The 27817-nt window shown below is 38.7% G+C and overlaps 1 protein-coding gene across 3 annotated transcripts in view; it reads right to left on the bottom strand.

Moving 5' to 3' along the window:
* The window catches only part of LOC138713064 (pyrimidodiazepine synthase-like), a 47166-nt gene that overhangs the window by 13387 nt on the left and 5962 nt on the right, over positions 1-27817 (bottom strand). For 2 of the 3 annotated variants that reach the window (XM_069844803.1, XM_069844801.1), the window contains exons 1-5: positions 20753-20886; positions 10335-10557; positions 8283-8403; positions 6899-7014; positions 2137-2261 (exon numbers count right to left, since the gene is read on the bottom strand). In XM_069844803.1, the coding sequence (XP_069700904.1) occupies positions 2137-2261; positions 6899-7014; positions 8283-8403; positions 10335-10557; positions 20753-20886 (719 nt within the window). Of the gene's footprint in view, positions 1-2136; positions 2262-6898; positions 7015-8282; positions 8404-10334; positions 10558-20752; positions 20887-27817 lie in introns of those variants that run through there. The other variant, XM_069844802.1, reaches the window with a different exon arrangement.

Below are 27817 nucleotides of genomic sequence, written 5' to 3'. Positions count from 1 at the left end.
TCAGAAATTCAGCTCAAGACCTAGTTCAGCTGCAACCCTAAGGAGGTCAGAGCAACCCCTAAGGAGATCAGAAAAACCCCTGGTGCTATCTGCTGGTTACGGCCCTGGCAAAATAATTAAAAAAAATTGAGTTTTTAATTTTGGCATTATAAGCCTATTTAATAACCTCCCAAAGGGTTAGATCGTACATCCACCCAGGAGTGTGCATTAAAATTTAAATACCAAACAAATAGAATGAAGACTTTGTACATATACAGAAAACGTTTAAGTCATTTTACCAAAATGTTAGATTTTCCATGTTTAGGTACTCTGAAACTACTGGGACCACAGCCATTAAATTTTGCACACAAGTTAATGTACCCAAGACGTATAAATTGATGCAGGGATACTTTAATAGCCTGCTTAGAATTAATTTTTTATCCATCATCAGCATTGCTTCTAGAGCTATTTTTAGATTAAATAAAAAAAAAATCTTTTTTAAAGATATGTGCACTGTTTACACATTTAAGACGAATTGTTTTATAAAAAGTGTCAAGTCTCTACCTTAAACAGTTTTGGAAAAAAAATGTACCTGGTTATTAAGTGTATTAAAAAGTGTAATAACCCCAGAAGTATCCAATGAAAAAAATTCAGTATATAGACCACTTTTTTTATGATATGTTACTCTCTTCAAAGAGAACAGAATCTCTGCCTATATTTGCCCCTTGTAAGGATGTTTTTATACAAAGATCCTGAACAGATAGCTGCAACCAGTTCCAGTGATTCACGTTGATTTACATACATGACAAAGACAAATCCAACTTTCTAATTTGGTATGCTTTGAGATGCATTTACAGCAATACAAGCAGTCCAAAGCAAACATGTTAATGGTGACGATTATTACACGTGCATGTAACTGGCCACACAGAGACAGAAGACTCGGCAGCAGTGCTGCCAACACATGCAGGCACCGGCTCCTCGTGGCACGGTTCATCTCAACATTTCAATTATTCGTTTGTTTTCGAGTTTCTTGCACAGGATGACAAAAACTAAATTCCTTACGAACTTATGAATAAAAAAACACAAAAAGACTTGTACAGCTCAGAAACAAAACACATACAATGTACGTGTGTGCTATGTGACATTCCCTCTAATACTAATGACAATTTGTTACCCATAACAAACCACAAAAAATATACATACCAAGTGCAAAACAAGTGTAAATGGAATATTAGCAAGTTTATAACTCGCATCCACCTACTACTCACTGAGGCAGTTTCAGAATTTCGACACAGTTCAGGAGTTATGCCTACAGAACATTCAGAAAATCCAACAGCGACAGCATAAATACATGCAGGGTGCTCAGGCATCATGGAGACAATTATCCCTCGTGCAGTTTTCATGTCTGAAGTTGTTGCAGGGGATAATGTTTCCGTCTTTACTTACACCTTAGTTATACACAGTGATTATAAATGCACGTTATTCCTGGACATTTGGCAGTGTGGCAGTGTTACGAAGAGTCTGCTATGTCGACAGCCCAGCATTTCTCTGTCCCAGTCGTCCTGTAGTACTTTACATCGTCATACTAAGCTAAATTCCACCTCAAATGGAGACTGATAAGCTGCTCTCTTCCACTACGTGTGCTAGCTGTGAATGAAGCATTATTCTGATCGTGTTTAACATTTTTCCTCACAATGTTTACAGGCTGGATCCAATGTGACTAGTGACATATCGTGATCACCTCACAGTCAAAGGTTATCCGAAGCACTACAGTTACCTATATACAGAAACTGAAAACTTGTGAAAGGCTCGAAGCTGAACTTATGGAAAACATAATGCACAATAATTGTGAGAACTGGATATGAGGTCACCGAGTTCACAATAAAATGTCACAAAAGGGAACTACAGTTCGCCTAACTAAAATAATTCTACCGGGTCTGGTTCGAGTGAAATGAGAGACCCGATTCAGATGTCGAAATTTCCTGGTTGAGCAGGAGGTTGCTCGTTTCTCCAACAGGGCAATAAGTGTCAGCATCCAGTTCCTCAGTCTTAACAAGTGAATGTCCTCCACCTGTTATGTGCAAGTGACCAACAAAGAGTTTCAATTTTCTGAACATTCTGTAGGCTGGACGTCAGTCTGTATGGCGCGGTGCTTACTTCACGAGCATGTCGTAGTCTGCGTAGCCGGCACGGTGGCTGTTGATGTACTTGGCGTGGATCTCCGGCTCCAGGTAGCTCACCTTCACGGACTCCTCCTCCTTCATTGCGTTCCTCCACTCCATCTTCACAGAACACACAACAAACAAGATACAGGGTGATTCAGGAGGAAAGGGCCATACAGGGGAAGCTTCCCACTGAAATTTCATACGGTCTGACCACCTCCACTTCTAGGCACAGCTACTGTATACCACGTTTCAGAGCTAAGTTGACAAAAACAAATGCAACTAAAGAATGTATGGATGCTAAATACACAGCTACACATAAAATAATTTGATCAAAACATATTATAAGTCTGCATAATTCCTTTATTTTTCTCACTCCTCTTAAAAATTCGTTGCAACAATGTCGCCATGTTCCATTAAATATGTCTTATTGTCCTCGTTTCTGTTGTGCTGGAATAGAATAGCTTTTAGTATATTCTGTAATTAAGAAAGTCACATCTTAGTTTGTAGTATTTTGTATTTTGGAAGCTTCTGGCAAAATATCATCTAAACTAAAGTACTGTTATTGCAAGTTATCTTGAACTTTCTGAGCGGGGACAGAAGGGCAGAGGGAAGGAAGCACATAACGTGGGTGGAGCCAACTGAGTTGTTTGCGCATGCTCCACATCATAATCTCTTGTCAAGAAACATAGAACTATTTCTTTCACTGCATACCAGTAGTGTTAACATGGAGCAGCAACTACAGGACAGTAATTATGGTGAAATCACACCACCGCTGTTATCCACAGCGAAGAAAGAGAAATTATCGCAAATATAATTAAGTGTTGCGAGGAGGAAAAATTAAACAAATGTTTGCTGGAACCTCTTGACAAGAAATATGAGAGAGCAGCTAAATACTCTGGCAAAAGTATTAGTTCCGTAAAGAGAATTAAGAATAATATTGAATTACAACCAAGTGAACCTCACACTACTCCGGGAAAGAACAGGTATGTAATGTTTAGAAATTCTTGCTATAATAGTTATTTACAATAGTGCGTGTACTGTGAGCGACATAATGAATTACTGTTGTAAGTTATTATTTTGTTATAGTCTGCAAAACAAATCACTTCATTCCAGAATTAGGACTTGTGTAAAGTTGAAGTGGACGACTTCGATCAACATGTCATTCGGGATACAATCAAAGAATTCTATCTTGTTCAGAAAGTAGTACCGGTACCTACGATTAAGAAGATAATTCGGAATGGATGATGCCATTGACGAAATAATGATTAATTTTGGACCAAACGTTGAAGACTATGACGATGATGTTAGCAATGATAGGGATATGGATTGTGTATAATTGTAAATTAATGTAAATTCAAATAATAAGCTTGTAAAATATTGTTATAAGAATATGTACATATCAGCTGTAGGTGTAAGTCATGTAGACCTATATAATGTATAAAAATAGCTGTAGTAACTCCGCCATTGCCAGTCCCCAGCCCGGATGAGAGAGTAGGAGTGTACACACGATTATATTCAAATACTTATTCATTACAGGTTAATTAAAACCTGCTACGAAACCATGTTCTCCTCTCAAAACCGGAGTGTCGTGAGATGATGATGTCTGTATTGAACCAAGGTCTTTTACAGTAGACAGCTGTGAAGTGAAAGAACCAACGTTTTCTGAAGAGAGTCACGTTACCCGAGGGAGGGGCGTCCTTGCCGTGCCGTTACGTTGATGAGTACATGCCGTACCGAGCAGTTCGAAAGACAGACTTAGGGGATGTAAGGTTCAAGATAACTTGCAATAACAGTATAAAGCTTTCTTTATACAAAGCAAGTACATATGTTGGATCAGTTGCGGTGGTGTTATTTCTTGGCCACCAAGGTCACCAGACCTTATACCATTACATTAGTGTTTGTGAGGCTGGCTAAAGAGCGAAGTCTATAAGCGCAAAGTGGAAACAAGGGAGCAATTGCTTTTAAGTGCTTGGTATCACAACAAGGAATGTCCGAACCAGCTCATATTAGCAACATGGCATCTGCCTACACGAGTTGCAAAGTGCATCAAGGTTGACAGTGGCATTTTTTAACATGTTATGTAAACAGAAATGGACAATAATTCAACGCAACATACAGGCAATCTCGTAATTACCTGCACTGCTTCCGGTTTCGATTGGTTTTCTCTAAAACTGTTGAGAATAAAACATACATTTATATAATGTTTTTCCTTTATAATCAGCAATACTAATACCTCTCAATCTACGGCCCTTTTTCTGCTCAACCACTCTGTATGCAGAGTACAATTCATAATTCATTCAACTTAATCTGATTCAATGTGATGTAATAGATAATATTATGTAATGCAACATATCATAGTAGCATGTGGTTATTACATTAAGTATAGAATTATACAGAAATTCCATTGCCATTAAATTTTGTATGCTTTAACTGAGATAGCCCATTGCAGCATATTTTGATGTCTGTGATGCATTAGAAAAGTTTTAAGAAATAAAACGTCATCCAGACTCAAATCATTAAAGCAGAGTGAGTTAATGAAAGAAGTGCTAAAAATTACCAGCATAATCAGAAACGGGTCACTCACCAACATTGTCAGACACTTGGAATCTTTGTATGGCGAATCATTATTGCACTTGGAAGTAATGTAGTTTAGTGCCAAAAAATGCCTGATAAGATTCTTTGCCTTTAGAAGCTAGAAATATGTGAGCTAACTAAGAAACTCTCCGAGAAACGTTCTAGACAGATATCATGGCCAGCAAATGAAGAAAATTGAGACACCAGAAAAATGATGAGACTATCGCAACCTATCTGGCCATGTGAGCTGCTTTTGAAAGAACCATGAAAGTTTCAAGGTAATTAATAATTTCAAGGAAAAATTGTTACAGGGCTGGGTATCGATCCCGAGACCCTTCGCTTAGCGCACAGATGCTCTTCCGACTGAGCTACCCCAGGAACTATACACGACACCATCACAATTTTTCCTTTATATCCGTACAACTCAAATGGGATGACAAGACGGCAGAACCCAACTATGAGTGCACACAAATTCTGTGTGACTTAAATTGTGGCTTCCTGTCAACGTACCTCCAGTAACGAAGTTTCAAGGTAAGTCTGGAAAAAACAGTTTTGGCTCATTTTTCTTCATGCTTCAAAAGTATGCATCAACCATAAACATCATCCACGAAGAATTTAATGCAAGATTGAAAACAGTTTGATGGACTTCAGGGTAGCAATGCACTGTTTAGAAATCCACTAAGTGTAAAAGTTGAAGGATCTTGATTGTAGATCTCAACTGGAACTATGCGAACTGCAAACATATGCTTTTCTTAGCGCCAGGAAAGAGAAAGGCATCAACTTCAAGCTGTTGTCAGAAAACAAGTTTCCCCTCTCCGCGATCTTGCTTGTCCAAGTTTGCAAATACCTTTGTGAAAGTGTCTTCTCAAATATGAAATACATAAAGTCAATTTACAGAAGTTCTCTATCTATCTCAGCTGACTCTCTGATGCATTTGCTGATGTCATCACGGATGTACCAGACTTTGTGGCAGAAACAGACCATCCACAACATCCCAAGTTTTGTTTCCATATGTTTTAGCGTATGTCGTTTCTGCTTGGTATGTAATGAAAATTCCTCTTGTCTGAATGTTTCTATACTCACCTTTTACCTTAAATATCCATATTCTTTTTATTTAGGTCTTAATTATTATCATCATAATAATTGAATCGCCCCATGCAGAAAAGGCTTCAGTCCATTAGACCTGGTTTTGAGAAAACTAAGGAAAACAGTCTGTACTTTGTATTCCTTTCTGCATATAACTCTCAGCCTGACACTTCAGTTTCTGTCTTTCCAAGCATTGGACTGAATTCCTTTCTGCACAGGCTGATGGAACCATCCATAAAGATATGAATTCCATCGATATCTCGTTTTTTCAAAATTTGTGACTGAAGCCCTTTCTGCATGGAGCGATTCAATTACAAAATATGAAATCGATTAGAAAATAGAAAGATCAATCACAAAGAAAACAGAAGAACTTCGTAAACAGGCAACAGATCTTTCTGTTTAAGAGTATCAACTACAAAAAAAATATGATGCTGCTGTATAGGTCTAATTCCCATGTATGCAGCCTGCACACTTTCTCGAGATGTAAAATGACGCCCTTAGCTAACTTAAAGTCGGACACCCCTGCTATCATTCACTAACATGAGAATGTCTGCTGGCTGGCTGCCTGCGACTTGAGCCAGTTGGGGGCGCTCTTCTTTGTCCCATCATTGCTATGGAGGATCATTTTTGGAATGATTTCCTGGAATTTATATGTTAAATTTAATGTTAAATAAACTATATGTAATAGCAGAGGGTTTAAGTGGATCTTCGAATGTTTTAAACAATATGTCAGTGCAGTCAAATGTTTCTCAAACAATATGTTGGTGTGGCCAGATATTCAGAGGTAGCTGGTATTATGATTATTCTATTCTGTACCCCGCTTCTTTGGGAGGTGAGTCGGCATTTGCGAGTTTTTAACTTACTAAAGCAGAAGAATTCCTTGTATCTGTAGCCACTTATTTAAACACTGTAAACTTGTGAAGCATTCCAATAAAAACTGAATACTATATCAATACAGCGGTAAGGTTATGATTTTGAAAAGTAGACCTCAGACACCTTGGGGCCAGAATAAATGAAGGGGCTGCCAGTTGGCCATTGCTACCTTAATACAACAAATGCCACCACCACAAATGTATTTGAACGTATAAGCATACCAGTCTTAGAAATCGCTCGCGAGGTAGCACGAACTGGTCTCCACCCATGACCTTCAGCATCTCCGACCTCTCGCACCAGGGCCAGATCATGTAGTCCAGCATGCCGGGCTTCTCCCCTGCAAGCAACAGCAGTTCAGTCTTCATCTAAAACTAAGCTCATCTCTATATAAGAATCAAGTAGGTATCTTTGAACACCCAACTCCTCAGTTGCGTGTCCCATGTTCAAGCTACAGGGCATATCAAAAGTCCGGTAACACTTTCAATATTTTATTACACAAAAACTACTAATGATAGCACTTTCAAACACACGTCAGTTTAAAGTCAAACTCTCAAAGTTCTGTTTACACTTTACAGAGATTCAATGTGTGAACCACGAGTGACTCGGCAGATGTCCAAACGATAATCAAACTCTTCCCATGCCCTTTTCAACATATCCTCTGTGACTGTGGCGGCAGCTTCTCGAATTCTGGTTTTTAGTTCCTATAAATCACGTGGCAAAGGCGGTACAAACACACGGTCCTTTAGTTTCCCCCATAAAAAAAAGTCACATGCAGTCATATCGGGTGACCTTGGTGGCCATGTCATGAAACATCTGTCCCTTACTCCAGCACGTCCTATCCAACGATCAGACATCTCCGTATTCAGGTAAGCACGAACTGCATTGTGGAAATGTGGCGGAGCCCCATCTTGCTGAAAGATGAAATCGTCATCGAGATCTTGTCTAAGTTGAGGCACCAACCATTGCTCCAACATGTCCAGATATGAATGTCCAGTCACAGCAGCCTCAATGAAGAAGAAAGGTCCGTACAGTTTTCGTTGTGACAACGCGCAGAAAACATTCACCTTTGGTGAATCACACTCATGTTCAATGATTCTGTGAGGTTTCTGTGTACACGACAGTTGTGCTTGTTAATTTTCCCACTCGTATGGAATGTCGCTTCGTCGCTGAAAATTAAGCGGCTGAATAACTTTGAGAGTTTGACTTTAAACTGACGTGTTTGAAAGTGCTATCATTAGTAGTTTTTGTGTAATAAAATATTGAAAGTGTTACCGGACTTTTGATATGCCCTGTACTCTGTACATCCAGCCCTTCAGCATGTATAAACAAGACTATACCAAAAGAATTCAGTTCCTGAATGGGATTTCAGTTCTTCTTCCTGTCCTGAATAACACTTTTCCTTTTACACAAAGATGTCACGTCTTGAAGCTATCATAAGCTGAATTTTCTTACGTCCTTCCCTGTTTCAGCAAAAACTGAGCCTTGATCTGGTGAATGAAATGTCTGATATTTGCATAGCAATTACAAAAATCCCTATTAAGCCAAGACCATGACATGCAGTCCTTGGACAAGCCAGAACTCTTCAGTTTCCATCAAGGGAATTACCTCCAAAGAATGGCTTCGATCTCGACACGAGCTCCTTCTGGAAGACATCCAGTTCCTTCATGATGTCGTCCAAGTACTCCCTGTCCATGTTCTGGTAGAGCTTGTACAAAGTTGAGATAACCTGCAACAAGAACGTCTCATGACAAGGGGCTCAGCTGCAGCCAGAAAAGTACGGTAGGAGGAGAAAGAAGAGTTTATTCAATTGTGCAGATTGCTGACTATGAAAGTTCCCCAGCTCTTCTTTCACAGAGAACTGGAAACATGGAAGGACTTACTTACTAGTATAGCAACCAAGAGGAAGACAATGCTACAAAAGATCGTGTTCCCAAATCATCAGGAATGCTGGAAATTGATATAGCCTATCCATCAACATTCCGAAATGAATCTGTGAGAGAATATTTGTGATTTTGTACAATGGCAAATCTACATATTACTCTGTGAAAAGATTTATTAAATCTACATATTTAGACTTCAACAAACAAAATTTGACAACACAATCACAAAGAAAAAAAATGAACTCTCTGCATCATAATCCACAGTTCTGGTTGGCGAGTTGGTATAGCGCTGGCCTTCTATGCCCAAGGTTGTGGGTTCGATCCCGGGCCAGGTCGATGGCATTTAAGTGTGCTTAAGTTGATTCCGCCTGTAGCTGCATTTAGATTGGCAACAGGCCATGATTGTTTGGCCAAACACCTGCACAGAATTGGAATATATCAGTCCCCTAACTGCCCATTGCGCAACTCAAACCAAGAAATGGATTCAGAACACCTCAAAATCTGTGCTTCAGTGGCTGACCATGATAATATCTTTGAAAAATATTGGGGTGCAAGAGGTCAAATGACTTTGTTGTCAAACGCCTGGCATTAGAAAACAACAACAATGGAAAAGAAAAGAAAAGAAAAGAAAAGAAAAGAAAAGAAAAGAAAAGAAAAGAAAAAGAAAAGAAAAGAAAAAAGGAATGGAAGAGAAAACTTTTCGGCTTTTTCCTTTAATCAGACTATAATACGTTCTATTCACATTCATTATCACGCAGGTTGTTATTCAACTACTCATGTATAAGACATTTCTGTCTTGATTACGTCTTTGAATCCACAACTACGTTTCAATTTTATATCGCAATCCCAATGTGGGTGTTGTAATTTCTGAGTGAATGTTGACGAAGGTAAAACATTCTGACCTTTCAAGGATATATTTTTGTTCTCGTATCTTACGGTGCCTGCATGTGAACAGATGTAATCACGTCATGCAAAGAGATATCCACACACAATCAAAGGACTACAGAAATGTAAACCTTAAATTTTATCAAATATAATTTGCATACCTTTCCTACAAATTCAGACACACACCAGTACAATACAAGAAATAAAGATAATATTTTTATTGAAAGTTTTAACACAACTCTATATAAAAACAGTTTCATTCATGCTGGTCTTCTTATGTATAATAGCCTACCAAATTATCTTAAAGAAATATCTGCACATAAAAAATTTAAGAAAGCTCTTTATAAAATTTTAATCAAAAACTGCTTTTACAGTATGAAGGAATTTATTGAAAATTGTCATCGCTGAATAGAAAAAGAATGCCTTACTTCAAAAAATTTTACTTCCTCTTTTCCAGATCCTGACTTCGAGAAGACAAGGATGTCTTCTCATGACGCGATGGTTGAAATTGACTCCTGACTTCAAGACATACTGCAAACGGGACTCATAGCTGAAATCGACCGACCTGTAGTTTTCTTCAATCAAGTTCCAAATTTTGTACATTTGTATTTGTGTTGCATTTAATTATAGTTATTACTTTTATGTATATTATGTAATTAATTATTAGTTTGTAAATATGACATGTCCCATATCATGTATATGATCAGTGGATGCAATAAATGATTATGATTATGATTATAATTTGGAATGTGAGTTCTGTAGAAATAGCATCACATTATTTCAACCCTGGATGCATACAGTGAGGCAAAGACAATCCATTCAGGTCTTCGGGACAAGAGACACCTTTTGTAGTATAAGACGATAATGTTAGTTGTGTCTGGTCATGCCTCACCTTGTTGAACTGCTCCACCAAGAGCTTGTCCTTGGCCTTCTTGAGGGGGTCCTTGGGGTACAGGGGTCGCTGGGGGTACTTCTCGTCCAGGTAGTCTGCGATGATGAGACTCTCGTAGATGCAGTCGCCCGACTCCAGTTCCAACGCCGGCACCTTGCCCAGCGGACTCTTCTCATACAGCCACTCAGGCTTCTCTGTCAGGTTCACGTTCACCACTTCGTACCTGCAACACATGGCTGTCGTCACTTGATTCTGCTAAGTTTATGCAAGTCTAACTATACTGAAAAGTTTACTTCTATATGTATTGTTTAATCTGGTACTGTATTCGATAACAAACAAGAATAAGAAGAAATTATTCTGCAAACTGCTTTTTGTCCCTCGATTTAAGGGGAGAGGATGATATTTTTTTTAACTTTTTTCCTATTTGGTATAAAATATTAATTTTTTGTATGTAGAGAGGTCATAGCTGTAGCAACTCAACCAAATATAAATAATTTGAAAAAATATATATATATATATTTGGGGGCTCAAATTAAAAAAAAAAATACCCAATGCAGAATTGTACTAAAGCCAATATATCTAAACCGTCTTTAAAGATAGATTCAAACGGTTTTTTCTAATGTATTTGCAAAAGCATGTTCTACAAACTGTCTGTAACAGACTTTTGATATTAGTCCCTATGTTTGTAAAATAAACAATTAAAATTTAATAACACTTTTCTGATTTCATTTCTTGCAAACAAACGGACGTATTTTTAAAATGAAATCAAGTAAAAAAATTCTGTTACAGAGAAAAGTTTCCTAATAGTCTAAAGAATATGTGTTCTAAATTTCATGCATATATCTTTAATAGTTCAGAAATTATATCCATTTTTATCTGGAAATGTAGCAAAAAAAAATGAAGTTACTGGAAACCGATAAAAGGGGGCGTGTGATTTAAAAATCCATAGCGCAGGAAGTTTAAAAATGACTTCTTAACATCCGATAAGGGCACAAATACCCACAAAATGTTATGCTATCCATTTCACACATATCACAGAGTATTTTAAAGAATTTTTTTTTTGAAAATTTACTTATTTTTCACCAAAAAATACCATCCTCTCCCCTTAATAATATTTTGTTCCCAGATATCCCGAGATTTTCTGTGTTGGTTATTAATATGGTTCAATGATCCTTACACATTGCTGTGGATAATTTTGCTAACGCAATTTGGTCACTTTTTCATGATGCTACAATCAAAACTGACTGTGAGCACATGACTGCAAATGAGTCGTTCACATTGTTATCAAGGTTAATAGAAAAGCTGAACTCCAGGAAAGGAGGGAAATTTATTTCATCATCATTTAAGCAACTTTCAACTTCTTTAGAAGAATATGGCTATTATTGCACAATAGAATTTCTCAGCCTCACTTGCAGATTTTATAAAAATGCTGTTGAATATATGAGTGCCTGAGTTATTCATTCATGGCATGTGTTACTGAGATCACCTCCAGAAAGAGTCACTCATTATTGTTATTTATTTTTAAAATGAAAATTGACTTGACCTGGAGGAAAATAATTTGATGAAATTTCTTGCTTGAAGAAATATGTAACTTCAGAGAAAATATCAAATTGGAATGAAGAAATTGCTCAAATATGAATGAAATTTTTAAAATTTCTCCGAGAATAATGATTTTCTGTAGATGCTCTACATGTTGAACTATATTTCTGTGTTTTCTTGAAAGTAATGCTTCAGAGGAAAGAATTTTTTTTCTTTTACGAAAATGATGTGAACATTCCAAAAATCCAGAATGAGTTTAGAAACTGTTCGAGCCATGCTTGCTATCTTAACCAGCTTCAACATGACCTGTCAGGAATTTCTGAAAAATAAGGATCAAGAAGATATGTTTAAAAAAATGCACACTTCTAAAAAATTCCATCATTTTAAATAGTGAATAAGTAGAATGAACACCTTTAGTGTATAAAAACAATACAAGTGAATACCAAACTATCAGTAATGCTACAAGTAGTGTTTGTATCCTTTCCCAAAAATTGTGGAAAAAATCTGATAACCTTAAACTAAACCACCATTCCTGTATAAACTTTGCCAGGGACTGCAATAAACTGCATTTGGAACATCTAAATGGTATATACGTACATAATAAGACGATGTACCATTTTGATTCTGTTTATTTCTTTTCAGTTTTTCGTGTCTGATGAGCTGGAACATTGTCTTTTGGAAAGAGTGCACACTTTCTGCTGATCAAAGCTCGTTAGCAGTGCTTCAAAACTTCATATAGGTACTCCAAGTTCGGAGGGAAGTTTAATGTCAATGGCACCAGGCGTTCGAAAGTGAACAATTCCACCAAAGACAGCCTGGCTGCGGTTCTTCTTGTCAGGATTATTTATGCATGAAGACGCACATTTCATGCAATTACAGAATCTGCCGCCTATGTGGTTTACAGACAGAGCATGGCCTTGGCGCAGGTAATGAGATGCTGGTGAGCACCATTCTTTCAGCTCAGTGAGCCCTCTAACAGACAGTCGTCCTGAGAGAAAATTACCTTCAATAATTAATTACCTAAACTTTTACGACATCGTCCTGCAACAGATTGCTTAATGCTTTAAAAGAAACGCGGAAATACTCGAGCTTCTCGCTGCACATTCTTGATGAGAGACAATACCTAACATGCATGCTCCTCGTGAAAGTAACCATTGCGTATTATTTAATGCGAGCTTAGGAAGAAAAGGCTATTGCAATGTACTACACAAGTCTGCAATAAAATAATATGCAGCAATACGAGCAAATGCTGGGTAACTTACGGTGCTGGACCCCGGACTCATTTCACCGGCATTATCACCTTCATCTCATTCAGACGCTAAATAACCTAGATGTTGACAAAGCGTCGTACTAAAAAAAAATATGCAGCAATTCTATTAACGATGGATAGGCCTGTAAGCATATGATCACCCATTACACTGCGAATAAAAATGGGTAGTAGCACACTTAAGGTAAGCGTTCACTACATCGTATCGCACTCCTCGTACGAATCGCACGCAACGGATATTTTAAGTGCAGTGCGTTCACTGTAATGGCTACACCTCATCGGATTCCCCCTCAGCTGTTTAAAACATGACGTCGTACGATATTGACATTGCTGAAAACAGGGGAGTTTGAGGTTAGGTCTATTAATGATGAATGTTAGCGAATAAGAATTTGTAATTGCTTCATGGGTCTTAATTGAAGAGGAAAAAACGAAAGAAATATTGCTTACATAATATATAGACACGACTTGATTACTGTAATGGGAACGCCTCAAATTATATAATTCTTCGCAATTTTCTACAAGCGAAATAAATTCTCCGTCTGCTATTTTGGCGCGACACTGAACATGGCACAACATAATAGTAACAGTTGAGGAATTAAAATTGATTTATTAAAGGAGGCCATGATCGCACGCATCGGAAAAGTTGCCCATCCGAGAAACGTGGATGGATTTGCCGAAAGTCGATGCGTGCGATACGATGTAATGAACGCGGTTATGTAACAATTAAGGCTGGTTCACAATAAACCTGGAACGGAAACGACAACGAGAACGAAAATATTGTTAAAATGAGTGTATTTAAATGTAAGCATTCACAACAGTTAATTGTGAATGCTCACATTTAAATACACTTATTTTAACAACATTTCCGTTCTCGTTCTCGTTGTAGTTTCCGTTCCAGGTTTATTGTGAACCAGCCTTTACAGCAAAGATTGTCTTTTTCCGATCCGTGCGATACGATGTAGTGAACGCTTGCTTACCTTTACAGAGAAGAGTTGTGAAACAGGACGGTAGTTCTGCTACCCAGCTTTCCTCGTTTATTTAGATTACACTAAAAGGACACTGAATTAATAAGTGAATGTATAAATGAGTGAATACGTAAATGAATAAACACTAAATAAGTAGATAAATAAGTAGTTATAAATAGATAAAGCTATCTCCCTTCATACGGCATGAAAAAATAATGGAATTGATATTTACGTGTAATCGATCAACTGAAACATGCTGCATGTTCACATGTTTGATGGAAATCAACACTGCTGGGATTCTTTTAAAACTGCTAGACCACGATGCATGACGTCACATTTCAGTGGCGCCAAGTTTTTAAAAACATTGGGTGGGCTCGAACACTTGGTCATAATTTCTCAAATGACACCAGTAAGGCATCAATCATGAGGTAACTAAGCCAGGAAATAATGGAAAAGGAAATGATGATGGTGATGATGATGATGATGATGATGATGATGATGATGATGATGATAATAATAATAATAATAATAATAATAATAATAATAATAATAATAATTACTTACTGGCTTTTAAGGAAGCCGAAGGTTCATTGCCGCCCTCACATAAGCCCGCCATTGGTCCCTATCCTGAGCAAGATCAATCCAGTCTCTATCATCATATCGCATCTCCCTCAAATCCATTTTAATATTATCTTCCCAACTACGTCTCGGCCTCCCCAAAGGTCTTTTTCCCTTCGGCCTCCCAACTAACACTCCATATGCATTTCTGGATTCGCCCATACGTGCTACATGCCCTGCCCATCTCAAACGTCTGGATTTAATGTTCCTAATTATGTCAGCTGAAGAATACAATGCGTGCAGTTCTGCGTTGTGTAACTTTCTCCATTCTCCTGTAACTTCATCCCTCTTAGCCCCTAAGCACCTTATTCTCAAACACCCTTAATCTCTGTTCCTCTCTCAAAGTGAGAGTCCAAGTTTCACAACCATACAGAACAACCGGTAATATAACTGTTTTATAAAATCCAACTTTCAGATTTTTGGACAGCAGACTGGATGATAAAAGCTTCTCATCCAAGTAATAACAGGCATTTCCCATATTTATTCTGCGTTTGATTTCCTCCCGAGTGTCATTTATATTTGTTACTGTTGCTCCAGGTATTTGAAAAAAATAATAATAATACGACAAATTATTGGGTGGCATCAGGCCCCACGGCCCCATATAAGTTGGCGCCACTGTCACATCTTCACACACTGGTGACTGGTTTTCTGTTCTAGGAGGAACTGCTGCAACACGTAGTTCAAAAGTAAACAGAAGGATCCTAAGCAAGCCAAGGCTCAGCTGACTGGGGCCTTACTGACGCGAGGTCACTGAACCCGAGCGTTGTCGAGAGGAGTGGCCAGCTCAGACCACGTGATTACAACAATAGAATATCCCCCGGTATAAGGTGCATTGTTTGCCTGTATACTTAGACCCTTATTTCGGGGAGTATTCATGATAACTTTGACGTCAACCCTAGCATTTGAACTGGTTGACTGATGTCTTCTCTGTCTAACACAGCCTGCCGGTAGTATTACATCACGCTCACGTAACAAAAGCATGAAATTCCACAAATATTAGAAGTGAGCCACTGCACTGTAACACACGAACTAAATTATCTAACAGCACGTCTGTCATAATGCTACTTCAATCTTCAAGAATATCCTGTAACCCGAGCAGGCACATTTCAGTTTTTGCTTCATGGGGCAAGATTTTTTTTTTAGGAAAGGCCTTATAGGGTATATTTCCTATTTCCATGCCGTGAACTGGGTAAACTTCACCATAAAACAAAAGGAAAAGCATTTAAAACACGAGATCACATGCACGGAACACATTTTTAAAGTTCACTATTTTTCTTCATTTTTCAAGTACGGTATTTTTTATTGTAAGTCGTTTAATTTCCTTTGTGGTAAAGTTTACCCTACTTTACAGTTTCCACACATATACCTAGTTTTATCATTTTATCCTACTTATGTACTTGTTTTTAATACGACGATGGTGCTAACTAATGAGCACACATAATTCATTATTACCATTCTGCGTTAACAGCCAGAATAGAGTCTATTAAGTTTCATGCGCCTCATTTAGAAAACGTAACGCAGTTCATAGCCAACATGCTGACATGTTAACCAACGTAACTACTTTCGAAACTTCAAATCGTTTTCAGTACGTTTCGAAAATTGCATGAAAACCAAGGATCGGTGGGACCGGTCCATACCTTTGGGTTGAAGGTACGACTTATATTTTATGATGTGTTCTTTCTTGCTTTGGCTCCGCCCCCTAAAACCCCCATTGGGGACGGCCCCCAAACCTTCATACAATTAATTTATAATAATTAACCGGTCCATCACATTTGAGGTGAAGGTACCGGTACATTCTTTAATAAATCACTGAAAAACAAATGTGAATATACAGGATGTGGAGTGAGTAAGAAATTATTATTTTTTATTTTTTGGCGCATCATTTTTACGTAAATAACGACAAATAAAAACTAACATGCCACATAACATTATTTTAAGAAATACAGGAAACAAGCATGAATAATATTCACCATTCTTAATGATCGTGGGATAGAAAAAAAACGTATGGAATAGAAATTACATACAGATGTGCGTGTAATAAACAATAAGCAAACCATCTTCGATTAATCATTTCAAAACAACGTGAATATGGCGTGCATTGTGTGGGAAAACAATTTCTTATATGTTGCTCCCAATGTGCATCATTGTTAACTTACGAAAACAAATGAAAATTAACATGGCATATAAACACTATTTGAAGAAAGATAGGAGATATTAAGTAATATTCAGCGTTCTTAATGATCTTCGGATGGAAAATAACAATGAAATATGTACAAAATAGAAATTACATACAGGTGAGCATATAAGAAAAACAGTAAGTAGAATCATTTATTTGATTAATAAGCTTAAATTACTCCAGGTTTAGTGTAAGAGTGGTCTATGTAACGAGTACCGGGTACTAGGAAAATACCGGAAACCCATATTAAGCCAGGTAAAGCTAACTGAACAAGTTTCTAAAAAGATTGTAGTCCAGAGCACATATTACCTCAATCATTGTATTATCTCTTGTAACATGACCTCGCTCACAGACGAAACAGTATGTTGTTAATACTCGTATATTCGGTCCTGCAATCCTAGTCATTGGAGAGTTTGAAGAGAGAACATTACGGATGTGATCATATTTACTAAACGCGCTATCTTTGGGCTAAATCGGAATTAACGTCAGCAATATGTTCTTTTCATAAAAGGTAAATTATCCATAAAAATCAGGAGCAGCTACTGAAAGCGATGACGATATAATTTTGTTTCAATTAATTGAAAAAAGAACTGAGAATATCAAAAACCCAGAATAACATTGAGAATGTTGCGTCATTAAATTCAAACATGTCGTCAGTTCCAGAGCTGCATTTGAAGCTAATGAAATATTAAACGACTCTGGCTATTAATTCACACTTTGGCCGCTCTCGTTCGACTTTACGTTAGCGAGGACACACAGTCCTTTGTTTCAACAGCTGGTCGCGTCGCTATGGCAACGTATATATACAGTAATGTAGGATATTCGTCTCAAGGACTTTAGAAATCGCGGCGTTCTCATCAACGGACCTTGAGAGCCGGATGATTTACCTTCACGTGGCGAGGTTTGTTCAGGTTTTGACCTTACAGTACCCGGCACACAAAGAAAGCCCAGTCGAACATGCAAACAGACAGTGTGATGTCTGAATTCTTTGTTTATCTGTGCCTTCGTACATCACAAGTTGTTATCTATTCTCTTCAGAGACCCTGATAATCGGCATCGAAGACACGTCCTGCAGGAAGTGTTACGTATTTGAAAGTATATTTACAAGCCTAAGAAAGAGAAGGGGTTTTGGTTCTTGTTTTGATACAAGACAAACACGGCATTTATAAATAGCACAAAGCGTAGTCTCTAAAAGGAGTTCCGCTTAGAATACATTATGTCAACCAAATGCGGCTTTAAAAGAAACGAGTTTAAACCGCTGGAAGGTGAACCTGCAGAGCTGCATAACGAACAAAACTGGAAGCGCAGCTCAAGTGTTGAAGTCTGGTACACCTCAATTACGTAGCCAAAAATAGACTTTGATGCTGTATTTGTCGGTGGTGGTGATGGTAGTACTAGTAGTAGTAGTAGTAGTAGTAGTAGTAGTAGTAGTAGTAGTAGTAGTAGTAGTAGTAGTAGTAGTAGTAGTTCAATATACAGTAAATCATTCTTTGCTAAAAGACTTTAAATTGGGAAATATACCAAGCCAAGTCTGGGAGGGTCTGAGACTCAAGAGTACCAATCCAAACAGCCTGGATTCGATCCCCAGCCAGGTCGTGATGGAATTGTGGTGGACATTCCAGGGGGGTTTTCTTGGGGCACCCCTGTTTCCCTTCCCCTGATTATATACTCATAATCATCGCCATTCCTTTTCGGGCTTGCAATCGATGTACAGTCCAAGTTGAACCCCATGGTAAGTGGCCATTAGTTGCTAGTGGTAGTGTTATGTACCGTAGGCTTTCTTCTGGGAACCGTGGTAGTGTCTACGTGGAAAGGTAAATATATATATAGTTTTATTTAACGACGCTCGCAACTGCAGAGGTTATATCAGCGTTGCCGGATGTGCCGGAATTTTGTCCCGCAGAAGTTCTTTTACATGCCAGTAAATCTACTGACATGAACCTGTCGCATTTAAGCACACTTAAATGCCATCGACCTGGCCCGGAATGGAAAGGTAAAGGGATTCCGCATGTTTGCTGGGGAGTTGAGGGGCGGCCCATAGGGGAGTCTGTAAAGCGGGAGGGCCTTAGGGCACAATCATCGTTTAATCCTGGGTAGTACAATGGACCGCCCAAGCGGCCTATGTGTGAGGCAGTCATAGCCCGTGCTCTTTCTTAAAGTGTAGACCAGCGGTCATCAGCACAGTGCACTCTCGGAGTAGCGTGTCTTACCCGCGGATAAGAGAGGCACTAGCGTGAATCTGTGGCTGCTGTTGGATATGATTTCTCCCTCTCTCTTCTGCTCGACAGTGCATATTCCGACACACACCTTACCCATTACCCATTTCAGCGAATGCTGACGACCACTGGCCTAGAGTGTTACTGATTAACCCTTACGAACAGAGAGCAGTAATGGAGCAAGTCACTGAAATATCAGCAAGTTGTAATTATTCCCGGGTCTGAGTACACTGCAACCTACTGCATTACTGTGTTTGCCATCATATTTTATACTTCCAATTTACTTTCCCCGCAGTCTCCAACGACTCGTACAGTGCCGTCAATCAGGCGGCAGCTGAATTCTGCCCAAATGCCTTTTATTCTCAAAAGTGTCGTGTCTAAAAAACCGAAAGATGGCGGAAAACTCAACACGAAAAAGAGAACACATTTATTACATTTCTAGTCGCGTGGCTTCGCTGTGTAGCCTCAGTCGTGGAACACAAAAATATTCAATAAAGACCCCGGACAAATCATGCCCTTGGTACTCCATTCATATCCGTCAAATGAACTCAATTGCACACGCTGAAGATACCATAAACATTGCACTGAAATTCCAAAACCGCATCATGTCAACTGTCAAGGCAACGCTCGAGAAGTCCAGCTTAGCCATGAACTAACAACAGACTAAACTGAAGTGTTGTGAACATATTATATAGTCCGGGTCAGCTTACTTCATACCCCAAGGGTGAAACCTAACCATTTTTCCCCCATTACTACATATGCTAGTGGATTGTGGTGATTTTCTAGTTTGCAGGTTGAATTTTCTTTTGCCAACTAGGTTTCGAATTTCGATACTGACAAATACTACAAATGGTAGTGATTTTGTAACTGGTATGTTGGCAGCTGAGACAAATATCGACAATATTTGTCGGTACTGGAGTTCCATGAAATTGAAACTGTACTAGATTTCTGAGCTGGTTAATGGAAGCTAGTGAAATTTGAACATACTAATAATTAATTAATATCAGACCGGAGGGAAAAAGACCTTTAGGGAGGCCGAGACGTAGATGGGAGGATAATATTAAAATGGATTTGAGGGAGGTGGGATATGATGATAGAGACTGGATTAATCTTGCACAGGATAGGGACCAATGGAGGGCTTATGTGAGGGCGGCAATGAACCTTCGGGTTCCTTAAAAGTCATTTGTAAGTAAGTAAGGAAGTAAGTAAGTATTAATATTAATACATAATAGTTATTTTGTGTGTTGCGTTGTGGTTATAATTCAAGACTATAGTCAGGTAAGTTTTCGGATTTAGTACTAATAATTTCATGGGATCAAACAAAATACATTTTTAGGTCAGGTCTCGTGAGGCAATTGTTTAGTCAAACTAATGAATTTCATATTGTCAGACAAAATACTTGACATGTTGATTCCTTTCCCATATAGTTTGCCTACGAAAATATGTTACAAATTATTGAATTATTTAGAATAACCTTCCAACATAAAGTACGGTAAGAAAATAATTCATTTAGTACGTAGTATTGTGTGATACCTGGTAACAGTTGGCGACACTGACAAGACTGCAATATTTGCTGTTCAGGAACTGTTCTTATGTGACCCTCACTATACATCGCACATGCAAACTATCATACTTACGGGATTTTCTTGGCGTCCAGCACCAGATGGACCCTCTGGGCGTAAGGACAAAACCTCATGCTGTACAGCCGGAGCTTGCTCTTCGACAGGGGAGGGTTCTTGGAACCTGCAACAGGACAACGCCTCGTGGTCATGACTGAAGAAGTCCAATTAGTTAGCACTATATGCTCAAGGAGGCGACGACTCGTCTAGCTAGGTACAAGTACTTCGGTGTATTACATAAGCTACGCAAATACTGTCGATTGACAAAAATTGCTTACATGCTTTCCGTAAATGTTTAACACACCAAACAATTTTTATATGTACACAATGTGTACATGCATCATCTTTATTATTATCATTATTATTATTAGAACAAAGAACATTATGCAACAAATGACGTTAAAATTAAATTTAAAACATACAAGAAGCTCTATAGGAATTAAATAAAACAACAACATTATATTCAGCAATCATCTCCGAAATCATTACAATGAACAACTATGCATACTTAGAATAATTGAAGACCTAACATGTTTTCCTGGCTACGTCGATATCGCGTGAACAACGCTGGATCGGTGTCGGGTAGAGTTCCCGGGTAGCTCAGTTGGTAGAGCGTTGGTACGTTTAAACAAAGGTCCCGGGTTCGATACCCGGCCCCGGAACAATTTTTCCCTCAAAATTATTCAAATCAACTTTACAGGGAGTTATACCTGAAAGCTTGATTTGCATAATACACGTCACTGTTCGTTAACAGAAAACCACAATTTAAGTCACACAGAGTTAGTGTGCACTCGAAGTTGGTTGCTTGACGGTTGTCAGCCCACTTTGAGGTCTGTGGATGTAGAGGGAAAAAGTTGGATCGGTGTCGGGTAGAGTTCCCGGGTAGCTCAGTTGGTAGAGCGTTGGTACGTTTAAACAAAAGTCCCGGGTTCGATACCCGGCCCCGGAACAATTTTTCCCTCAAAATTATTCAACGCTGTAGAACTTTACTTTCGACGACCAAGAGTCGTCTCATTCTTTGGGGGGGGGGGGACTGTACGTACGTTACGTGTAGTTACAATCTGCCCTCTCTCGCAATTTGGGAAGATTTGGGGTACGCAGTTTACTTGTGGTGTATCTACAGCAATGAAAGTAGAAATGGTTGTTAAACCACTTTTCTGAACTTTGTAGTAGAGGTCGTGGAAGATGAGATATTATGTTGGTGACAGCTTTTTGACAGCTTTGTACTTAAACCGTACAAATCATCATGTAGCCTACTACTAGACACAGCTCAGGTCCTTCACTGCAAACTCAAACCACAATATTTCCTTTTTCGCCTTCCTCTTCGCCTCCCCATACGGTTCATATATCTTAATGTTGTCTATCACTCACTGATTTCTTCTGTCCCGAACTTTTCTCTCGTTCACCATTCCTTCCAGTGCATTCTTCAGTAGGCAGTAAGGGATGAAACGATGTGTTTTGCTTCTAAAATGACATATAATGTTCTTCAATGGAATGGCGACTATCGGAATGGGACAAGTGGCCAACAGGCTTGGAGCTCTCACACACTTTTCATCAGCCCCAATTTCTCTTGCAAGAGCGTTTCTTCGCGTGCCTTTTAAAAGTTTTTCCTCCCACTTACACATTACAGTGACATCATCGTACTGAAAGAAAATGGGATATTTTAACTGTAACAATAGTTCAGCTTTAAGTCTCACGCTGAAAGTTTTTATAGAAAATCTTTACGATCGCAACGGAAATATAATAATATTTATTTCTAATAAATTTTATTCAGCTTCCTCCAAGTGAAGGCTGCCTAGAAGACAAAGCTTACCATAAAATTGTTGTTATAATGGGGGGGGGGGGAAGAAAACAATGGAGAAGAAAAAGAATAAGAAATAGCACAATTAGAAATAATTGGAAAAGACTAAACAAAACATAATTAATTCCAGGAGAACCATAAAATAAAAGATAATAAATAATAATAATAATAATAATAATAATAATAATAATAATAATAATAATAGTAATAATTGGCATTGAGAACCAAATTCTGAACGGAGATTTCTATCATGAGTAGGCCTACGCAGTAAGACAATAAAAACCTACAGCACAGGCCGTGTCGCAATACAGTTACAAACAAAACTGTCCCAATAGACAGATTACACATAGAAAGTATACAATTATGGTTCTAGCCTCATTATAACCAATAACAATAAACATTTTCATTTTATCAAAAGAAATACTCCTTTTATGTTCAGAAAAAAAAAAACAATATTTGTACTCTGAAAAAAAATCGTCCTACGTGGTCACAACGGGCAGGCCATAGTTGCGCCCCACGGTCAGGTAAGATGCAGCAGATAAAAAAGGGTCCCTGTTTTGTGGGCATAGTTGCGCCCCGTTCCCATCAGGTAGAGAAAAGGGGCATGGCATAGTTGCGCCCCGATGAAATAGGTAGAGAAAAAGATACTACGGAAACTCGAGCCTCGTAATCAACCAACCTTATTGATTTCTTATGCGATTTAATATTCATTATCGATATCGTAAAAATGAACACCATGAAGTTGGCAATATTTTATTAACTGTTTTTCTACTGTTTATGCAGTGATTATCGATAGCCTACCGTTAAAATGAACACCATGAAGTTGGCAGTACTTTATTAACTGACATATTCAAATGAGTGAGCCGTTGGAATATGGGGACTTAGCAGTCTTTGACATTTTATTAGTGATTTTCACACCGTCTGTGGCGTATAGTGAGGTTAATTTAAAATGAATGTTAAGTCTAGTGAAAAGAGTGAAGAGTTAATACTTCACAATGGTTCTAAGTTTCGATTTTCGAAACCCTGTACCGTAGGGTTAAGATATCGATGTACAAACAAAAAATGCAGTTCATTTATTGTGTGTGATCGATAAAAAAGAGTGTTATTTTAAGTAGTAAAATTGATCATATGCTAGGCCTACCTGATTTCAATGCAGCTATCACTGTAATATTTGTAAGTAATTTGTTTATATTATGACAATCACTTTCGTGTGCACTATGCCCATCGGGGCGCAACTATGCCATGTCCATTCTGCTACCTGATTTCTTCGGGGAGCAACTATGCCATGTCCATTCTGCTACCTGATTTCTTTGGGGCGCAACTATGCCATGTCCATTCTGCTACCTGATTTCTTCGGGGCGCAACTATGCCATGTCCATTCTGCTAGCTGATTTCTTCGGGGCGCAACTATGCCATGTCCATTCTGCTACCTGATTTCTTTGGGGCGCAACTATGCCATGTCCATTCTGCTACCTGATTTCTTCGGGGCGCAACTATGCCATGTCCATTCTGCTACCTGATTTCTTCGGGGCGCAACTATGCCATGTCCATTCTGCTACCTGATTTCTTCGGGACGCAACTATGCCAAGTCCATTCTGCTACCTGATTTCTTCGGGGCGCAACTATGCCATGTCCATTCTGCTACCTGATTTCTTCGGGGCGCAATTATGCCATGCCTAGGCCTCCCAATTGATCGCGGGGCGCAACTATGCCATACCGGTCACAACAATAACAGCAACTGGACTTGTTTACTGAACTGGACAGAAATAATTTACACTTCAATAGAAACCGTACCATGTTCAACGTATCAGATAACTGGAGTGTGACACTTCTCCGAACTACAGTACTGTCCGATTTATTGCATCGAGATTAAATTTAAAATAACTTCAGAAAAGTTCTTTCAGCTGTTCAGAGAAAAAATCCAGCCAACACTTCCGGTTCATGTCAGAGCGGAATGCTGAAAGTTCTGCTTGCATAGTAATTCGCTGCAACACCGCGAACTGCATTGTGGGTAGTTGAAGGCCTACTAGTAGCTACTGTAAGTTTGCGAGACCCATGAAGCTTCTGGATTCACTTTTATAAGACGCAACAAAATTCACGAGCAATATAACGATTAAGGCCCATTCACAATGAAAATTAAACATAACCGTAACATAAACACAGAAGTTTGCGGCCAGGCTACCAAATGGGATCATTCACAATTCACAATGCCGTTAATGTTAACATGAAAGTTTGCAAACTCCAACACGAAAATTTTCAAACTCTAAACTTTCATGCTTATGCTTACGTGATTTGCAAACAGAACACAATCGTGGAACGCTGAAGTATACGACAGACTATGTGGAAATGGCTCGTTATGTTTCCATGGTTACCAAGTACGTTTGCTGTTATGTTTATGTTCCCATCGTGAATGATGGTATGACTTCTTGATTTTACCGTAACGTTTACATTCTTAAGTTAACTTTACGTTATGTTTAATTTTCATTGTGAATGTCTACCAAGGCCGCTGCCCTGTGAACTTCTTTTTGTCCGTGGTAATGAGAAACCTGTGGACAGACGGACCCGACTGGCGGATCAAGAGATTCTGAAACTAATGAAAACAATAATTCAATGAGGACAAGGCAGCTCTGCACTCCATTATTATTTGTTTTGCCTCATAAAGACGCCGCCACAAGGACATGACTCAACCCACCCACGCCAACAAACAAGGCGGAAGTCGTAGCTGCTGTTTTCGCAGCCAACCTTATCGTTATCTATTTCAACAAGTAGTTTAAATAAAGAACCTTACTACTACACACGCTAATTACAACAAAACCAAGAGAAGGCAAGAATTTGTATCTATAGGCTAATTCACACGGGAATAGTCTACAGGAGTCAAGTGCTTGGAGCAAGTCGACTTTCCTTCAACTTTCCCCGTGTGATATGGTCGAGACAGTCAAGTTGTGACTTGGCGGTCAAGCAGAATTTGAGTTGACGACCCGTCAACTTTTGTGTCCACTTTCCCGTCACGTGACTAACTTGCCTCCACCACTTCCAGCGTGTGAATGCGAACTTGTAGCAACTTGGCAAGTAGAAAGTTTGTAGTTTTAGGCCTGTTGTCGAAGTAAATTAATAATGAGCGCCCCTAAGTGGAATTCCAACGATATCATGAAGTTTTTGGAAGTGTATGAGAAGTATGAACTTGTATGGAATATACGTGACAAAGAATACCTCAATAAAAACAAGCGGGAATTATTATTCCAGAAACTAGTCAGTGAACTCATGGAACAAGGTTTCGAAAACATAGACGTAGAAAAAAGTTAAAAACCCTTAAAACAGGACTCATTCTGCAGAATACAGGACCTTCTTCAGCTAATTCTTTCAACAAGGTATTAGATGCACCGTGCATAATTCTTCTGCGAATCCATTTCTTAACCCATGTTCTCTTTTCCTTGTTTTCAAGAACATTTTGTAATTCCTACAATAACAAGGCGCCAATTAGTTGCACACATGCTTGAATATGTGCTGGTGGCGTCTTCAGTTTCACCAAACTAAAAATGCCAGTTCACTATTGATTTTTATTAACTATAACAGAATACAAGAATTCAAACACCACTACGAATACAACATTCAGCGCGCGCTTTTTTTCAAGCATGGTTTCAAGTTTAATATCTCCGTGTGATCACAAACATAGCATCAAGTTTAGAGGCTTCAAGCACTTGACTCCTGTAAAGTATCCCCGTGTGACTCGGGTTTATGTAAGAAGAGAAATGGAGATATAAGAATTAAACATTAAATAATTTTTTCAGTTGGCTATTTAACGACTCTGTATCAACTACTCGGTTATTTAGCGTTGATGGAATTTGTAATAGCGAAGTGGTATTTGGCGAGATGAGGCCGAGGATTCGCCATACATTACCTGACATTCGCCTTACGGTTGGGGAAAACCTCGGAAAAAACCCAAACAGATAATCAGCCCAAACGGGGATCGAACCCACGCCCAAGCGCAATTCCGGATCGGCAGGCAAGCGCCGCAGCCAATGGAGCTACAACGGTGGCTTTAAATAATAAGGTAAAATAAAGAGAAATAAAAGATGAAATGCACGTCATATAGAAGAATACAAATACAAGAAAAATATGTGGCAATGCTTTTTTGCACAAACAGAATTATACATTATTGCTGATAAAATGGTGACAATAGGCAAGTGTAGTTGAAGTCCCTGCGTAGAGATGGAACCAGTAGAAACAGGGAAGACATCAGAAACTTCACCGAGCGAGTTGGCGCAGACGGTAGCGTTTGTGACTCGGGTTCAAATCCAGTGGCCAGCCAATCTGACTGGGGTTTTTCATGGTTTCCCTCAGTCACAAAGGCAAATGTCGGATTGGAAATTTACATACCATGCATGATTCATCATTGCCCTAACATCATAAACATGAATAAACATTTGAAATCAGTTACACGAACATAAGCAGTCTACAACACACAACAGAAACAGGAATTCTACAATGGAAACCACAGTAGCCTACTGGTAAACTTTATTTATTTTATTTTTTTTTTTTTCATGGAGTGCAGTTTCATAGAAAGGACTTTGCCGACAGACCTTCTACTGCCCCCTACTAATTGATTGTCATAAATAAATGTCTTCCTTACTGTGACGGAAATCTTGTCTTCTTTTGTTAGTAACCAATCACAACCCTCGTTCAGAAGAATTGACAGGTGCCCGTCAAATCCACGTGGAGGCAGAGTTGTCGCATCCTTTCCGAATTTCAAGAATCCCGTCAGTTTCACTGCATAATTTCGAAGGTCACCAGGATTGTGGCAACTGTGCAATGTTGGGACGAGGGGACAGGATGGAATTGTCAGAGTTGTTTGTGTAGGAAGTCATAAATCTGTAAGTGGGTGTTCAAAGGAGCCACAGAACTGCACTCCTTGAAATAAAATAAGGTATATACTCACAGATCCTAACACACGATATGAGCACAGATGTTAAAGCGTGTATAAATAAACTTAACAAAAGAATAATAAAAATATGAGAGATAAATAGTGAAAGAAATTGAAATTACAGTAATGCAAACGTGACCATACGCGCAACTTCTATTAAATATTGGGGGGGAGAGGCAGGACTCTGCACAGAAATTCCCGAAAACTTTAATTGCTATTCTTTAAAAACTTCTAATTGAGATTCTGGCTGATATGTAGCTATATCTATTATCAGGCAGTACATTTCTCTTGACGATATGTGCCAGAGGAGAAACAATTATTTGTGTTGTATGTAGCTAATCAGCGATGTATGCAATGGAGG

Source organism: Periplaneta americana, chromosome 14 (genome assembly GCF_040183065.1).
Source record: "Periplaneta americana isolate PAMFEO1 chromosome 14, P.americana_PAMFEO1_priV1, whole genome shotgun sequence".
Classification (NCBI taxonomy): domain Eukaryota; kingdom Metazoa; phylum Arthropoda; class Insecta; order Blattodea; family Blattidae; genus Periplaneta; species Periplaneta americana.
The sequence above is the reverse complement of the archived record's forward strand: the minus strand, read 5'-3'. Positions and strand labels throughout refer to the sequence as shown.